Source organism: Lipophrys pholis (assembly GCF_963383615.2).
Source record: "Lipophrys pholis genome assembly, chromosome: 13".
Taxonomy (NCBI): Eukaryota; Metazoa; Chordata; class Actinopteri; order Blenniiformes; family Blenniidae; genus Lipophrys; species Lipophrys pholis.
The window spans coordinates 12641756-12661120 of NC_137632.1; the positions used below are offsets into that span (position 1 = coordinate 12641756).

Consider the following 19365-nt stretch of genomic DNA (forward strand, 5'->3'; position numbering starts at 1 on the left):
CAGCAGGCAGGAAGCGCGTTCCAGCTCCCAGCTCGTTTGTGGACGGACTTTCTCTAACCGGACCGGAGCGTCTCCTTCATCCTGCGCCCGGCTGATCCCTCACACACACAGAGGGGGACAATATACTCGGCTAAATTTAGTGCGCTGTCTTGGAGTTGTGTGTCCTGGCATGCCCACTGACATCCTGCAGCCCAGCGCCTGCGCTCGTTCACTGCGGCTGACGTCACATCCAGCATGGCGGTCAAGGTGACTCCCGTCAATATTTCTTATCAGAAAATCAGATTTAAGCAGTTTGAAGCGGACTTTGCGTTGAGGAAAAAGCTCATCAGCGCGGACGCACGGGTCGCGCGCCTCTGTCTAAAATGACGCGCGCCCCCGTTCTTTTATTATATCTGTGCATCTTTACATAGACGCATCTCTCCCGGCCTCGCACTGACAGCTGTAATCTCTTTCCTCTGTTGCTTTTGTGTGTCTGATAGATTAGATGTGGGTATCTTTTTTTTTTCTTTCTTTGTCGTAGGATGACAGCCCGGTGATTTCCACACGCAGGCTGTTGTAGTTGTTGTCTGTGATCGATCCTCTGAACCGACTGCGAAAAAGAAAAAAAAAGATAAAAATCAAAGCTGAACAGACGGGCTGAACTTCAGCTGATTGGCGGTGGCATCATCTATAATGTGACTGTAGACTTTTTCCCAATGTCATACTTGTTGTGTTATAGGTGCAAGCGACAAAACGAGGCGACCCCCATGAGTTGAAGGCTATTTTTCTGAAGGTAAGACTCAAACCCGTGGGAAACAGAACTATTCTGACCTGTAGCTCACCTGGAAACACACGGATGCACATAAAAACGGTGTATTAAAACGTCATTAACGTGTTTCAGTCCACCCGTAATGTCTGTGCTGCTCAAATAGTTCTGCAAAGGTCACGCAGATCCTTTGACTAATTTTGGATGGACTGGTGGGTTAGTGATGAGTGCGCCCCCCCTCACAGTGAGGGACCCCCTGTTCGATTCCAGCCTTCGGAGCCTGTAGGAGTTTGTTTGATTCCCTTGTGTGTCGGGCTTCTCTCCAGGCACTCCAAAACCATCCAAATGGTGACATTAAATGTCACTAATGGGTATAGAGGACGGGTGTATTCAACCAAAAATCTTGCTTTGCTCTGATCAAATGTCCATGTAGTGTTTTTATTTTAATCTTTAGGAAGTCTGACAAAAAAACCCCAAAAAAAACACACATCAAGTTTCTATAACCTTCAGTGACACACACGTCCTGTATTAGAGTGCAGTGTATTGATGTTTACCCACTATAGGGGTTGTTTGGAGTATAAACCCGTGTCTGATCTCTTGCCCCCGTTGAAAGTGTAAGTCGCCTCAACATTGCTTCAATCCACTGTAACAGGCCTCCATAATTTGTAATGCATATTCAGGTGGAAGAGTTAATTACTGGAAGCTCATTCTGACTGCCTGCATAATTTGATTAAGAACTACTTGAGGCCTACTGTGAGGGTGAATAGATACACAATCATGTGATGGAGAAATGCTGCAATAAATTGCTCGGAATTAATATTTTCACTTAAAACATTAATTTAGCAGAGTGCATTGAATTGTAGCACTGAAAACACTTGGCGTGGAGGTCTCCTCCCACACTCGTGCTCTGTTCATCTCACGCGCTCTCTATCTGAACTTGGCGCAGACCCATGAGTGTGCCCTTTCTGTTGCCAGTTCATGTGGCGCTTGTGTTTCCAGAGCTATGCCGGTTCCAAGCTTGAAACCCAAACCGGGCTCTAAAAATGACCCAACGTCTTAAAGCCAACTGAGAGCTTAGTTTTTTTTTTTTTTTTTTTTAAAGGTAGACATATGCAGTACTAAGACAAAGTTTTTTTTAGGTTGATGCTTTTTATTTCGTGTTGCTGGGGTTCAAATGAAATCCGATACAATATTATCATGAGGAAACAATTCATACTGTTGTATTGCTTATTATTCTATATAATTATAAGTAAGTGTGCCCATAAATGTTTGCTGTATCATAGCTTATATTTTTCTTATAAGATTATAATAGCTGATGAATGGGTTTATGGTTTTAGACTGTTTATCCATCCATCTGTCTTCTTTATCACTTCATCCTCGCTGACTGAGCCGAGGCAGTGCGAGCCCTGCGCACGTCACCAGTCCTACAAACAATTAGGACTCGACAGTTAAACTCAAACACACTCACATCCACATCTCGGGGAAATTGTAGGATCGTTAATTCACCTTACATGCATATTTTTAGACTGCGGGAGGAAACCGGGAGAGAGAGAACATGCAAACCACACACAGAAAGCAATGGTCCAGATGGGAACTTGTACATTTTTGCTATGATACAAGATAATAATAATGCTCATAAAATACATAAATAGACGATACAATATTACCAATACCTACCATCAAACTACATCACTTTTGTTACATTAACATTAAAAAACATAAATATGATCATTAAACAAATGTTCTTAATTTTAGAAATAATTGGCGATATCCATTATTGCTTTTATGCGGTGCTAAATATTTATCAGATAAATATTAATTATGTGTGTTGTTTAAGGACTAAATGATTGTGTCTGATCCTGCTAGTCTGCTCTGAAAAGAACACCAAATGATATAAATAGATAGAAAGAGGTTGATGCTGTGTCTCGTGCTTCAGGTGTGGAAGATAGAAAAAGCAACAACAATGTACCAGTTTAAAAAAGATTTTTAGTTCACAAATTCTTAATCAACATCTCTCTGCATTTAAAGTCCGCACCATGTACACATTTTTGTCGTCTCATCTTTGCAGTATGCCAGCGTGGTGGAGGATGGAGAGCGTTACATGACCCCCAAGGACTTTGTACAGAGTTACCTGGGTCTGCATACACAGCCTCTACATAATCCCAAAACTGTGGATTTGTTAGCTGGAGTAGCTGATACCACCAAAGATGGGTGAGTGGATGCACGCGAGACATTTTAACACCTTATCAGAAATATGTACACCTTTTTTTTTTTTAATGGTGTTTTAATGGCGTCACCCGTCAGAATAAACTGCCCCTATTAGCGGTAATATTCTGTATAGTCCAAAATAGTCCACAACCGTCTAATATAATAAATACATATTTTATACCTTTTCAATTGTGCAGATTGGACTGAGAGGTAGTAGGTTTAGGAAAAACCACACAACAGGACAGGACTACGTCACACTAATAGAAAACATCACATAATTGTCACATAGCAATCGACATATTCAGGAGTATTTAGTGGCTCAAACGGTTTGATGTGTATTTATATCAGCACTTGCATAGCATTTGTATCCCTCCAGTTCAATATGACAAAGGTAAAGTTCTGTAGATCGGTTGTACTAAGGTCACAGAGTGGTGTTAGAGTCAGTGAGGAAGTCCCCGGTTTGATTCCTGGGGATTTGTGGGGGAGTTTGCATGTACTCCAAATGCCTGTTTGTGTTTCCGTTTAGTAACCCAGTTTCATCTCACCATCCAAAAAACAAGCATGACAGGTGTATTACCTACAGGCGTGCGTTTGAGTGTGTGTGGTTGTGTCTCTGGGTTCGCCCTGTGACGTCACAGAGGATGGAAGTTGGATGGATGGATTATTGCACAATATCAACTATAACTTCAGCAGAACCATTGAAAAAGTATTTTTATTTAAGTCAGCTTAAGATTTAGTTATTTGACTACGTACATGTTTTATCATGTGGATCTATTCTACGGGTTCACTGAAACTAACAATACAACATGCCAAAGTTACTGTTAATGATTGATGCTCACTGGGTAAATAGCCATCTTATCAGTTCATTATACACCAATACCAGATCCATTGATAAGATGGATGAAAACGTATTTGAGCTACCTCACCACAGTTACACATATCATTCCTTGTAGTTAGACTCAGATATTTTCACAATGATGCAAAAGAATTGCCTTCTGGCACATCTGATGTTTCTATTTCTTATTTTTTTTAAGCACATTTGAGATTTCTTGTTGGTTTCTCGCTTAAAAGATTCCAAATAAAGCTCAGTGATGTGATTCCATGATAATGATAAATGTAGTTTCTTTGGGGAAAAATATTCAAATGACCTTTAAATCTTCTGCATAACCTAAAAACATGGCTTTTAAACTTCGTATAACAGTAGACTGTGTGCTCAAAAGCGTCACATCAACTACTAAATATACATCCACGTCAAATTATTTTCCTTGCTGATGTTTCCACAGTCAAGCATGAAATTTGAAGCTTAGCAAAAAAGTTATTTCACATTACATTTCTCAATTTGCTTGCTGTCTTTAGCGCCAGTCCGTGCCCTCGTCAGGCCCCTTTTTCCTCTATTCAGTTCATTTCAAAGCAGAGATCCCACTTAGAGAAGTTTTTTGTAATTTTGTCAGAGATAAATATGATCTTTATTCAGGAAGGACTTTTTCTTTCTTGTCCAAACAGATTGATCTCTTTCCAGGAGTTTCTGGCCTTTGAGTCAGTTCTGTGTGCCCCGGATGCCCTTTTTATAGTTGCCTTTCAGTTGTTTGACAAGACCGGCACAGGGAACATCTCATTTGGTATGTACATGCTTGTTCTGTGTTCTCCAGCTCTGTTCCTCTGGAGTGTCTGCCATCTGTGTTTTACATGTTCCCCAGCTTCAGGAAACCCTGTTAACATGAATGGCTCCTTGTCAGACTGGTTTTTGATGACGGTCTGTTATTCGAAACGCGTTGAAACAGGCCGAAATTGTCTGACTCATGCATGGTAGTTGCCTATGAGTGTTGAATGTTCAGAGACCTTTTTGTTTAATGTCCTCACACTGTTTTAAATGTGTAATATCAGTATCGTCTTCTTTTTTTTTATTAGAATAACACAGTTTGGCTAAATATGTTGACTGCATGTGTCTAATAGGTGGTTTTTCATGGTGTTTTTCTTCTTCCGTTCATAGAAAACAACAAAAAGCACTAAATAAAATGAACTGCAAGCCTAGAGGGTTAATGTGTGTTTAAGTGCAACAATGAATGCTACAGAAATGCTATTTTACTGGAGCATTTACTCTCAAATATAACAGTTTTTAGGCTTCAGGAGCTTGTGGAGTACTACACGTGGTGGCAGTGTGGACTGATAAAGTCTCGTCTCTGGGCAGGACAGCAGGGAGTTGTGAGAGACATCACATTATATCCAGCTCTATCTAACTCACGGAGAAATGAATCCAGTCTGTCATAAAACCAAAAGACTCTTTCAAAGAAGCTGCTGCAATGCTCTCTCTGTGCAAAGGGCCCACATAAAGGCGACAGGAATTGAGAGTAGTTCTTGTACAGAAAATTTCCTGGAAGAACTCACAGCCCTCAAAACGTGAAAGGCGTGTGGGACTGTCAAACAGCCTCTTCAGCTTCGCCATCCAAATTGACTTTTTCCTCTACTTTAACGAGGTTCTCTGCAAATGAAATGAGACGTGAGATGGATATTACGACTGCACCATGCATGCTTTCCCCCGCCGTGGTTTGTCATCGCTCTCTCCCTCGTGTCTCACTCTTCCAGAGAATGTACGTGACATCTTCAGCCAGACTACAGTTCATCACCACATCCCCTTCAACTGGGAATGTGATTTCATCCGGCTACACTTCGGCCATGAAAGAAACAAGAACCTCAGCTACGCCGAGTTCACTCAGTTTCTGCAGGTACATACTTTGTATCCGGGTTTTGTTTCACAGCTGATTGAATGCATGATGTGAGCCCGGTGCCACAGAGAATCAGACTTCAGAATCAGAAGGTACCACTGTCTCAAAACAAAGCACCACCACAGGTCACCTTTTAAAGGTGCATGCAATATGTTTTTGGGTTTTTTTATGGCTTAAGACTGTGAATCTGAGAATATAACATTATTCTTTGTAAATGTAATAGAGAGGGTTCGTGCCAAACTACAGGTGTAATAGTTGCATTATAAGCATGTTGATAACATGAGAATAGTGGTGCTTTTTATTGATTATGGTGTCCAACAGCCATTAACATATTTTAACCTGAAAAACTAAAACTTTCTACTTGGTGTGGGATAAAACTGATAGGTAAATAAAGGAGGGGCTGTCAATCTGGCAACCAAACTGTACTTATCTTATGTTGTAGAGACGTCTACTGAAGGTAGATCATTTTCTCACCCCAGCTCGTCGTGTATCGTCACATCACTTTGAACCATTAGGTGATGGTGAGCCTCTTTACCGTTGACTTTGTCCTGAGTCCAGCGAGACAAAATAAGGACGTCTCATTCTACTTGTGAGGATTGATACGTATTTTCAATCAAACAAATGCCTTATAATTGAACAATTTCCTTTCAGGAGACGTTTGTTTTGCACTGAAATGCGACACGACGCACTATGAAACATATTGGCAGCACACAGATTGAAGTTTTCCTCTAAAAAGCATGTGCATCGATTAATGTGAAACCGTTCATCCTGCGGCGAGCCATTGCCATCCTGCTGAGGAAGAAATGGAGGCGACGCAAAGTGAACCGCGTGTCGTACATGATCTCTTAGAATAATTGAAAGGGAAGAAAGTGCTGAGATGCATCCTTCACCGTTTCATTTCCTCCGCTGTACTGGGGATTTTGCGGTCGCCTCATGTGCCATAATGGCGCTTAACATTGTTGTTGTACTTTATTGGTGGTGGCAAGTGTCTCACTGAGACGTTTCTCCTGTTAGAGGAGCCGCAGTGCAATGAAGAAACCAGTTTTTTTATGGGGGGGAGGTTGAGGGTTGTGGTCTCTCGGGCGGAGGCTGGGTGGTCCGAGAGTTAATCGGGCTGCGCACTGTCCCCACTTCAGTGTGGGAGCCCTCAAAGCTTTTCCTGGTTGACTCAAACGTCCCCACAGCTACTCCAAAGATATGAGTAGGATTCTATTTACATGTTTTATCTCTTAGATCTATGAACTTACTTAAAATGTGGGTTACTTGCAACGCAAACAAGTTCCCGTCTGTGCGCTACGAGCTCAGGACTGGAGATGACGTGTCAGTGAGTGGAGGGAAGGCGGGGTTTTGACAAGTATAGTGTCTGTAAGGTGCCAGACAAAGTGTCATCACCGGTTTTCGACAATATAATCAGCAAACATTGTGAGAATTAATCTTCGGTAACAATCCACTGATTAGGTTATCAGAAGTATGAAGGAGCCGTTCGATATGGCGGTGACGCTGTCCCACAATCCTCTGGTTATACTCGATGAGCTTTGACAGGAGACACTGACCCGGGGTCAGCCTCCTCCCCGCATCCCCTCCTGATTGCATGGTTGTCATATTGAATCATCCTGTTGCCGACACACCTGCCGGCCATCTCGCCAGCCGCTGGGCTCGGCTCTGGGAACAGACTTCTCGGGACATGGTTTCCATTAGTCTCTGGAGAGACGGTGGTGATTACAAAAGCCGGTGTCGTGTCACATCTGATGACTCTCACATCTGTCCACCACTGATATCATTATGCTTTCTTCCTCCAAAGTTCCATCTCACAGTCGACGCGTAATGTGATGCTCCTCGTTACAGGAAAACACTCTTCGCCTCGTTTTGCCAGCTAACGGCTTGACCTTTTTCTCTGTGTGTTGCCGCAGGAGCTGCAGTTGGAGCACGCTCGCCAGGCGTTTGCACAAAAAGACAAGAACAAAAGTGGCACCATCACTGCCTTGGACTTCAGCGACATTATGGCCACCATCAGACACCACATGCTGACTCCATTTGTAGAGGAGAACCTAGTTTCAGTGAGTTGTGGAAAAAAAACCAAAAGAAAAGTTCTCCACTAGTTGTTCACAGTCCGTTTTTAACATCTGTGTGAGTAATTTCTGTTTTAAAGATCTGATGTTATCTAATGTTTGTTTTGAAATTCTTAAATGGTCTTCTGATTATTTATGTGAACTCTAAACTCTTTGTGAGCTTGTTTGCCGCATGAGAAAAATCTCGCCGTCTGCTTTCAGCAACTTGTCACAACGGGTGACCGAGTCTTTGCTGTCTGAGCTTCTCTGATGGAGAAGTTATTAGCTGAAGAGCTTCAGGCAGTGAAAGTCCGTTTCTTCTTTTTAAATCTCTTCTTTAAACGGACTTTTGTCATATAGATTTTAGAATTTTGACGCTTTTACTGTAAAGTGCTGTGTTACCCCGGTTTGGAAAAATGTCTTGTTTAGGTAAAAACAGATAATGAAATATTTTAAGCCTTTTTCAGTTTTAGTCTTGGTAATCTGTAAGCTTAGAAATCATGAAAACTCAGAACTCAAACTCCATAATTGTTACAGTACAGGATTAGCCAAAGAAGTGCAATATGGCCTGTGCCTGTTGTAGCATATTTATTTAGTCTTACTTCATGGATGTTTTATCTCTGTTGTGCATTTTATACTAAATTGAATTCATAATTTTATATGCGTGTATATTTACATATACATACATATTTTTCACTGTCTAGTTTGATACTTCATCCACACATTATTGCACTACATTTAAATTCTTCTCCACTGTTTGGATGTATTTTAAATCGATGGAAAGATATTTATAGATAAGCTATATTCTAACTTACTGTTTTGCACCATTCAGTGGAAACTGATTCATTTTCGTCATGACGATAATAAAGACATTCATTCATTTATTCATTCAGAATCATAAAACATGTTTTGTAAGATTTTTTTTTTCCCTGTTTTTGTAAACAGAGGAAATCATTTTCACAATTAACATTTTAATAAATAGGTTTAAACGGTTTAATTTCTATGTTGTGACTGCAGAAATAACTTATAAAACATTTACAGGTGCACCTGTAAATAAAGGTTGACATTATTATCAACCTGGTGGACGAAGGTTTTAAAGGGACATGATGGATAATCCACAATCCTACAGTCCCTGAGGAATGACAGCTTTTGGATCTTTTTGTAGGCTGCAGGAGGCAGCACCTCCCACATGGTGAGCTTCTCCTACTTCAATGCCTTCAACGCTCTCCTCAACAACATGGAGCTGATTCGCAAGATTTACAGCACCCTCGCCGGCACCCACCGAGACACCCTCGTTACCAAAGGTACTTCAGACGCATTTCCCGAAATAATGACGTGATGCATTTCGTCTGTGATGTGACATGTGGCTGTTGGATCACGTTTTAACTTTTTTGACAGAGTGCTGTGAGTGAGCACACAGGGAACATTTACTGTAGCACTAAATCACTAAGGTAAATGAACATTTTTAATGTGGCAATCAGATCACCTCCCCCTACATGTATTCCTGAGTAAATACTGTCAGCCACATCTGCTCCTAATTGTGTTTCCCATTGAGATGCAGACTTTACACTTTTCCTCCTTGTAGAATAGACTTTTGGGTAAATAGTATTTGCAAATAACTAACGTTATTTATCACAGAATCTATCAGATATCATTGAATTTAAAGCAAGCACTCGCATGAGAGCTTGGCAGTCAAGTATGCCATTGCGGCCTTCAACGCCAACAAGCCTCAAATCTGACAGGAAGGTCTTTGTTGGGGATGTGAATAACTTACTCTTTCCCCTTCTTCAACATCTACCATTAGGTTTCCTTTTAGAAAGACCACCCGATGGCAATGGAGCTTCTCAGCGGGCAGCAGTAAAGAACTGAATATAAAGCACATATAAAAGAGTGATGCAGGGTGCTGCTGAGAGAAAGCATGCTCAGTCTGCAATGCTCCGAGAAAAGGAGATAAAGCTCATGCCGAGCTGCTTAAATGGTTCTTTTTTTTTTTGTAATCTTTCTAAATATACTGTTGATCAGCAGACATCCACACTGAAGCGGCAACTTCACAACAAATATTTGCAAATACTATATAATACAAGTCTGATGTCGTGAAGACCCGACGTGTTTAACGTCTCAGTCCAATGTTTGAATGTTTAGTGCGCTGAATCTTTCCATTCGTGAGATCTGATTGCGTCTTTCTTCTCTGTGAATTGTAGAGGAGTTTGTTCATGTTGCAAATAAGTTTGGTCAAATCACTCCCATGGAGATCAACATCCTCTACCAGCTTGTTGGCCTCCACTCTCACTCCGGGTAAGATCCTGCATCACTCTGCCTTGAAGACTGTCTATTCAACCTATTTAATTTACAAACAAAAACATGGTGTTTGCTGCCACTGAAAAAGATCCAAAATCAAATGATATTCTTTTGATTTCATACTTTTTTCATGTATATGTTTGCCCTGTTTGTCTGATTAATTGGTGCAACTATATTCTTGCAACTTGTTGTGTAACAAACGTGTAATTACGACTGATTTGATTTTTTCTTTTTTTACAGTATGGCTGCATTTTATTAACCAAAATCAGACGTAGTCATATTTGTGTTGAATATGGTAAAAAAAATCTAATAAAAAAAATGATATCGTGAACCACAATCAACCTGTATTCCAAACAGACAGGTTTGCTCAGACGGTTCCTCAGATCCATTTCCACAACATTTATACAATCCCCTGTTATTTTTTTTTTTTTTTAATTAATTCCAGCATGGCTGGAGTCAATATGTTGCAGCTCTGTTTATTAGCTGTAAAGATGCAGTTATTGCTCAGTCAGTTTTAACAGCGGTGGCTCCACTGGCTTGTTTACAAGACAAACATAAAACACGGATGCAGACTTTACGATACGCCGGGCCAGCAGGGAATATCACGGTCTCAAACATTTCGTTACAGAACACTTTCATTTACTCGCTGGGCCACAGGCGTTCATCCAAGCTTTGTTTGTCTGTTGTTTATAAAAGCCTAAATTAAAGTTGCTGTAACTTGAAGTTATGTGACCGTAAAAAAGGTTGGTGGAAAATCTTACATCACTGACCGCTTCTCCGAGTAGAACGCAGGGCTTTTTCCCCTAATTCCCCTCCTCCCTCCTCTGGTGCTGAAGGCGGCTGAACCACGCAGACATTGAGAGGATAGCGCCGCTGGAGGAAGGAGACATGCCATACCAGCTCGCAGGGACCCACAGACAGGTAGCCTGAGTGACTCCTTTAATACACCTCACATCCTCCTGCCTTTCATCAAAGCCCGTTCCTCTTCTCCTTCTTCCTCTTAAAAAAAAAAAAAAAAAAAAAAAAAAAGGAGGGAGAAAAGGGAGAGAATGTTCAGTCAGTGAATTAGCGGAGTGCCCGTGTTTTTCTTCCCTTGTGAAGTGCATTTCTTAAACTCCCACATAAAAGTACACCAATTATAGTCATAGAAGAGGAATAGATTGTTGCGTTGCACCTCTCCATAAAAGGCTCTCCCTCTTTTATTCAGTGTAGTTGCACATACACATCAGCCGCAATCACACATCTGAGACGCTAATAAGAGGCTTTTATCAGTGTGGGGCTCAAGGAGTTTTAGGAGCCTTTAGCAAACTCTGCTAATGGCAGCAGGGGAGTGGGAGTCAAGGTGGATATGGGAGAACAAAATAGTTCCTGCCTCCACCGGATGACACGGCTCCGTATCGGGCTGTGGTCAGAGCTTTTAGGCCACTCGTGCTCCTGGGACTCATGCTCAGAGGTCTGGAATCTGATTCCTTTTGAGGGGGGCGGGGGTTGCAATTCTCAGGCCTGCCCTTTAGTGGAAGTAGGCTAATTGTTTAAACCCTTTGATCAAGACCTCGATCTTGTTAGCATGCAACCCTCGGTCGAAGCATCTGGGAAGAGGAAAACTGTGATCTGCTGCGCTCCCTCCTCATCTGGTCTGGGAGAAGTTACTCACAACCCCGACCTGCACCCACACGCAGACTTGACCAGAGTCTCACTTGGTCTGTGTAATATTCATGTAGATTCTTATCTGAACATGGAAAAGGGTTGTGGGGCTAATCTGTTCCCTTTGCACCGCAGTGAAAACAAAAGGGCTCTGCTTTCAACATCAAACACCGATTCAGAGATCAAGTGGATAAGCGAGAAATTACATTTTCTAGTAAAAATAAAAGTAGACCTTCAGCTTTTAGCCTCCCACATCTAGCATATGTAGAAATCCTGGCCACAGGTTCACATAGTCATTGAGGGTTTCCTGAGCGAGTCCGTCTGTGACATTTAATACTACGTGCTGATGAATCAGATGTTATATGACATGTCCACATTCCAGCGCCTTCCTCCATCGTTGAGTGCTTCATAGCATTTTCCTTTCCACAATGTATCTGGTTCGCTACAGTTTAATAGCCGGCCGATTCATGGTTTGCGTTCTGATCCTCAGTCCCCCCCCCCCGCCGTCTTTCTCCAGATTCATTTGACCACTGGTGTCTTTTTCTTCTATACAGCACGAAACGTCTCGGTCCGTCTGGCTCCAGGTTGCAGAGTCTGCCTACAGGTTTACTCTGGGCTCAATCGCTGGAGGTGAGTGACATGTCTGCTGCAGAGCCCCCGGCCCGCCCGAGGGGTAACCTTAGCCGGCCGGCTGGCGCGTTGAGGCCCCGGGGCCGGCCATTGTGCTGCAAGGAGAAGGGCTGTGATGTGAGGCTCCGGCATTGTGCTGCCGTGCCACCGGTGGCTCCAGGCTGTCGTTGGAGTCGGAGCTTTGGAATGACACAAATCTTCCGGAACCGCACTCTCTGGAATCTCCCCCTCTAATTACACTGAAGGGAACTGATACAAGGAACCTCTGACATAACCGCCCCACTGATAGCAGCTCCGCTCCGACTCCGCATGTGTGCACTCTCTCCAAACAGGCCAAGGCTTATCAGTCATCATTCAGCACCGGCCAATTCAGGCAGGGTCAGAGAGCGATGTATATCATGAGACATAAGGTGAAACCTCTGTGTCTTTGTTGGGGTAATGAGCGGTTTCTCGCCCTCTGCTGAACCGAGCTGTTGTTGCATGTTGCATGTTTGAAACAAGTCACCTCAGCAGCTCTTGATGTCGGACAAGATATGACAAGTTTACAGCAGGGGATTAGTGCAACTTTGTTCAGCGATGCTTCTGTCCTCATAACAGTTTCCTCACAGTCAAACTCCTCCAAATCCAACCGTAGTACACAAGTACAACTCGTTACACATCATGGCCCAAACGTAGATGGGCCATAGGACAGTGCAAAATATGTTTTTTTAAAGCCAAAGTGATTGTCTCTAGACGGATCATTAGAAAATAATTAAATTGATACAAATCAACATTGATTTTGTCCAGAACTTCATGTTTAGTACCTCTCAAGAGGATATGTTTATGTACTGCAGTAGTATATAACTTTGTATTAATTCAGAAATGAGTAAAGCTGCACAGTGACAAATTATTAAACATCAATGCATGGAATGAAAACATAGACATTAGTTTGATAAACTTATATTGCAGTGGTTATGTATACAAAACCTGAACTGCTTCAAAACGTCACCACATATTGGCAGAACGAATGTTTTCATCAACTTACAACTGCAGTGAAACATTAAAGTTATTGCAGTGTCATCCAAAATGATTTGTGGCGAATTTAGTGAAGGATTTCAGACATTTTAACAGTATTCAATTAACCAGACACTGGTGACACCATTATTTAATATTATCCTTCATGCAGGCTTCTTTCACTGTTGCACTGATCAAGACGCACTTGCATGAATAATATTTCTCAAGGAAATTGTTTTGTAACTGCAGTTGTAGTTTAGTGTCAAATTGTAGAGTGACAACTTTTAGATTTCTTTCTGAATCTAATGGGCACCCCTGTGTAGCCCTACACATACTTTTGAATATATTGTGTAAGAAAACAATTGAATGTATTTGTTTTCATGTATCCAGAAGAACTTTTTTGATTTTTTTTAAGGGAAAGAGAACAGAGGTTTCCATCATTGACAAGTGTGTGTGTGTGTGTGTGTGTGTGTGTGCGTGCGTGCGTGCGTGCGTGCGTGCGTGCGTGCGTGCGTGCGTGCGTGCGTGCGTGCGTGCGTGCGTGCGTGCGTGCGTGCGTGTGTGTTTTGTAGCCACCGGTGCCACTGCTGTCTACCCCATCGACTTGGTGAAGACGCGCATGCAGAACCAGCGCTCCACAGGCTCCTTCGTAGGAGAGCTGATGTACAAGAGCAGCTTTGACTGTGCAAAGAAAGTTCTGCGTTACGAGGGCGTCTTTGGATTCTACAGAGGTAATCCTCCACAGGTTTTTCGCAGCATGTAAAAGGAGCTTCGCCGTGTGTGTGCGCCGGCCAACATGTGGGTCTCTTGCAAAACAAACCGTCTGATGGGAACAGCGTCAGGACTTGCGAGCGAGTTAATACCAGGAACATGGCGCGCTAATTGATACCAGCAACCTTTGCCCTCCCTGCTCAGGAGTGAATAAAGCAACACCCGGGGGTCACGTTTTCAGCATCTCAATACCTGGGAGAGTTCCCCCCCGAGGAAAATGACCAGCAGTATTCATGTAGCAGCAGTGTCTGATCTGCCTCAGTCTGAGTGGTGATAATGGTGCTGAAGGCTTGTGATATACAACACTCTCCCCTCAGGCTTTTCATATGAAGGAAGTCAAGACTGCCATCTACTGCTACCTCCACTGCTGCAGCGCTTTGTTGCTCTGATCTGCTTCCCTCTGCCCCCCTCTCCTCTCCTCTTGCACATGATAAGAGGGTGATTGACTCTGAGACAGACACGCTCGGCTGTTTTCTGGCTGCATACCAGCAGCAGTCACTCAGCAGCTCCTTCAGAAGTTTATCTGGCCTGATGAAGGACAGACGGTGAAACAGTATGGCAGTTATCGCCACTGTAGCACCCAGTCTCCCCCTTCGATCTTGTCCATGACCACACAGCTCTCTCTGTTCCCCACCAACAGTGGGATCAAACCTCAACGATGCCGATATGCAGCGGCAGTGTCATATTTTTGGGACTTTTGTTCAATTTCAATGGGACCTTTGTGTTGTGGTGCATCAGATGTATCAGCCACCGCCTGTAAATATTTATGGGTTTGTTTTACGCGCACAAGAACCCCACCGCTTATATTGTTCTAGCTGTCAGGGGATGTATTCAGTCAGCAACGGTAAAAATGTGCCTTCATTTAAAGACAGATTTTCCTCTGTCTATGTCAGGTATTCTAATAGTATCTATGAATAATATTTTGCAGGTCTCCTCCCGCAGCTCATTGGCGTTGCACCGGAGAAAGCTATCAAACTCACGGCAAGTCATTCGCCTGTGTAGCTCAGAGTGTTCAAAAAAAAAAGTTGCCATGAATGAAAAACATGCATAGAAGAAAGACACTCGTCGCAATCAAGATGGGAATGCGACGCACAAGTTAACAATAATGCCCCGCTATCAGGGCTGGGATTGTGTCTCATCTGGATTACTTTCTCATGTATTCTTTTTCTTTTTTTTTTGCAGATGAATGATTTTGTCAGAGACAAGTTCACCACAGAAGATGGTACCATCCCTCTTGCTGCAGAGATTCTTGCTGGTGGATGTGTAAGTGTTACTTTAGTCATCCTTTAAACTCAGTGCAGAGACTGAAAGCCGTGGGGGGTGGGGGGTGGGGGGGGGGGGGCACCTAAAAGATGAAGATGACCAAAAACACACAATGCTTATTCTAAACAACTTGTTGCGATGTTCAGTCTTTTGTTATATGCAGGGCTGCACAGTCATCCATCTATTCATCTATCTACACGGAGGGACAGACCGTCACATACACTCACATTCACATCTATAGGCAATTTGGGGTCACCAGTTACCCTCACATACATGTTTTTTTTGGGGACTGTGGGAGAAAACTTAGACAAAAGGGAGAACATGCAAACTCCACACAGAAATGCTTGGTTTTGCAAACCACTGCTATGGCCCTGTTGCATATTAAATAATCATCAAAATGTCAATGAATCATTCACGTGCTTCAATTAAGTGACTGTATCAATATTTTCCCATGAATAGACTTTCTATGCTGCATATCAGTTTCCTGTAACTCGCATGAATCACAGTTGGAAAAACGTAGTTAAAACAAAACTATAACACGTACAATTGAAGGTACACAGTAGATATTGCAAGATAAATAGACGTCAGTTATTACAAGTAAATACATCTATATTCTACAAGTCATGAGGCGATGAATAGATCCATATTATAGATCAATTCTGAGTGAGTGGAGCTTTACTATGTTTTCAAGCAGTTTGTAACAAAACATCATAAGCTCATGACATGCATTTATATAGTTCTTTTAACTTAAGAAACACTAAAATATGTGGGAGATGAACCCATAAGGTACTGTTGAATTATAATACTATAGTTCAGTGAAATATTAAGTGTTGTAAATCTTAAGGAAATTGCATATTTCACCCAAAAAAGACCTTGAAGGTGGCCTGTACGTTATGGAGCACTACTGTCTGACATCACGTTATGTAATTTACACAAAATCCTGCCTTGTTTAGGTGAATGTTTAAAAAATAGATATTGCCAGTTGCAGGAGGTTTCTGCATACAGATTTTCATATTTTCAAGATAAGTTGATTAATCGGGTGCATTATCTGGGAATACTAATATGGTCACTTGCACTTTAAAAGGTACAGAATCCCCATCGCAGATATAGAAACATGTACAAACAACCCAAGTGCAAGTGCTCTGGATTTAGCTCGTTATGTTGTTGTGCTGTCTAAACAAAAGACGCACAAATGTTGTGTGTTAGTGGATTATTCTAATAAGTTTCAAGCAGGTGAATCAAACATTTTTTTGACATTTGCGTGTTTGTGAATCGTTCACTTTTGATTTGTAATTACGGGGAATTATACTGTCTTGGTAATATTGTAGTCATTTATCCAAAATTTTATGTCATTTGAATTTTCACATGCTTTATTTGTCACAATATTTTCACGTTTAATAATGACTCATTTAATTATTATTGTTATTATTCGTCTCGTCATGTCAGCTCATTACAATTTAGTTCAAATAGAAACCCTTAGATTCCAAATCCAGAAAAAAATGCTCACTGCCAAATATGTGTGTGTGTGTGTGTGTGTGTGTGTGTGTTTCCTTTTTTTTGTTCAACTCTTGGCTTGCTTGCAACATTATCACATGTTTTGAGAACACGTCGGATTAAAAAGATACAATTCCATCACTCCACATCTCCGCCGGCTGTGTTGAAATGAAACAGGCGGGCTGAGGAGCAGAGGAGCGGGGTCTGCAGGGTCACGACCTCTGTCAGGGCGTAATTGGAGGAAGAGGCCCTGGAGGGTCCTGGATGGAGCAGGGTGCAGTTCACTGTGATTGAGTTTGACATAGTGGTACATACCTGAGGCGTGGTCAGTGTACAGGTCCGCACACAAGACAATGAGGATGTTTTCACTCTATACTGTTAACAATGCTTTTCATGTGTGAGCTGCTCATATGACGTGCAGCAGCCCCTCATAATGTTTAATGAAAGCTAAAACTCAGTTTGAGTTGATAAATTGGCAAATGACGCCTTCCACTAACTGCAGAAGATAAAAGAGGGAATGAGTGCATCAATCTTCAGAGCAGCGGATATTCCCCATCCTGAAACGACTAAATGTGCCAGAGCTTTTTTTAGACCTTCGCTCGGATGTTTACAGATAAGACCCCTGCCCTGAATGTCACCAGCAGCCATCCTGGGGCCTGATTACATTTTTGGAGGGTGATAAATGTGCCCGAGTCAGAGGGTGCCGTGCCTCCAGGGCACCTCCATCCCGGACCCTGAGCCGTCCGGGTGATTCAGTGCTCTCCCCTGGGAACGGGGGTGAATTGGGGAAGTGTGCGGGGCGAGGCCAGGCTGGGCCGCTCACCCTGCCACAGGAGGTGCCTCGGGGGAGATGAGGGAGCAGAGGGCTGGTGCCAGGGTCAGAGCCTCCCAACCATGAGCCGGGACTTCTGCTGCTCTGTCGTGACCCCAGTTGTTCTTCCATCAATGCCGGCTTTTTCCTCCTCATGTCAAGGCCACTCTGACGGGATCGCAGCTGAATTAGGACAAAAAAAAGTGTCTTTTGTGCTGATGTTTACTGAGACAATTAAAAGAACTGCTTACACATCATTAGCATTTTCACCCAGAGTTCACCTCTCAGCTGTGTCACCTCATCACAGAAAATCTACTTCGAAATCTCCACCTCTGTACATATATTCTTCAGCTGTATTCTGCTCCTGTTGCGTCCTGCAGGCTGGAGGTTCCCAGGTGATTTTCACCAATCCTCTGGAGATCGTTAAGATCCGTCTGCAGGTGGCCGGAGAGATCGCTACAGGCCCCAGGGTCAGTGCCCTGAATGTTGTGAGGGAACTGGGCTTCTTCGGCCTCTACAAGGTAGGTCAGCACCTCTGCAGCACCATGACGTCTGCAGCATCAACCTCTGTTAGCTGTCATACAAGGGCAGTGAAAGGCGCCTCCGAGAAACAACACCAGCAGCACCGGCTGTTTATTTATAGTTCGCTTCAGTGTCTGCACTTGGAAGTTTAAGAGGTATTGCTGCAACAAAGTTAGTCCCACTTCTTTTTGATAACTTGCGTGTAATTGTGCCGGTTTGGTCTATGAGATTTGGCAACAAAGAGCACAATGACGTATTTCATCATGCATCTTAAGTTTTCACTGACTATTTGTACTGGGCAAAGTGCTTGCTTGTGTAATCCATAAAATTTGTTGTTACTTTTATAACACTTTAATTTATAAAGGAAGTTGAGTCTGCTTAGCGAGTGGCGGCTGCATAGTCCAGGGGAAAGCGACAACTTCGTTAGACCCTCATAAACTCCATAGTCACGTATAATCCAGTGGATTTTCATCTGGGAATTAAGTCCACAATACAGTCAAGTTATAGTTTTTAGTCCAGCATGGATCATACCATCACTGCTGCTGATTCTAGGTTACATTGCTTTCTCACACCAGCTGTGTGCGTATGTGAATTCAAGGTCCCCGAATGTGATCATCGCTACAGCCGGAGTTACTATAACCTAAAATGAGATTCTCATGTCCATGAGTATGGTAGACATGTCAATGTACACACAAACCTTACCGCATACATAAACACTGCGTTCGTAAGCAGATGCCTTGTATATGTGAAAGGGGAGATAGTTTTCCTTTTTTCTATCCATTATGTCTCAAGAGCTGAAGAATAAATAAGAAAAATGCATTTACCTGATAAATCTATTCAAAGTGTGTATTTTGTAAAAATACAAATACATGTCCTTTATTTCCGCTCCTTTATTTTACCATGAGTTTATTTAATTCCTGTAATGATTCACAGATGAAGTACTACTGTATTCAGGCAGACAGTTGGATGTGTACATGGACATAATGGAGATCAGAAACAGAAATTTGAAGATCAAACATTGCTTTGATGACTGTTTGCAATTTTCCAAAACAGTGTTAAATAGTCAAGCGGAGCTGCGGCCAACAAGCAACAGTAAATTAGCGAGGGATTATTCTGTGCTACTGCTCCTTTTCCAGATCCTTGCGGCTTTACTTACAGCTTGAGTCATGTGTTCAATCTCCATATTTTAATGAGGGACAGACAGAGTGTGGCTTG

General features: G+C 42.5%; 1 protein-coding gene across 3 annotated transcripts in view; it reads left to right on the forward strand.

Moving 5' to 3' along the window:
* LOC308119115 (electrogenic aspartate/glutamate antiporter SLC25A12, mitochondrial-like) overlaps positions 1–19365 on the forward strand; it is a 22522-nt gene continuing 3157 nt past the window's right edge. The window contains exons 1-14 of one of the 3 annotated variants that reach the window (XM_080478951.1): positions 1–246; positions 719–772; positions 2814–2956; positions 4457–4572; positions 5537–5676; positions 7587–7733; positions 8890–9028; positions 9926–10019; positions 10859–10943; positions 12221–12296; positions 13862–14020; positions 14989–15041; positions 15243–15323; positions 18009–18149. In XM_080478951.1, the coding sequence (XP_080335077.1) occupies positions 235–246; positions 719–772; positions 2814–2956; positions 4457–4572; positions 5537–5676; positions 7587–7733; positions 8890–9028; positions 9926–10019; positions 10859–10943; positions 12221–12296; positions 13862–14020; positions 14989–15041; positions 15243–15323; positions 18009–18149 (1440 nt within the window). In that variant the 5' untranslated portion in view covers positions 1–234. The remainder of the gene's footprint in view (positions 247–718; positions 773–2813; positions 2957–4456; positions 4573–5536; positions 5677–7586; positions 7734–8889; positions 9029–9925; positions 10020–10858; positions 10944–12220; positions 12297–13861; positions 14021–14988; positions 15042–15242; positions 15324–18008; positions 18150–19365) is intronic. The other 2 variants (XM_080478950.1, XR_013935930.1) reach the window with 2 other exon arrangements.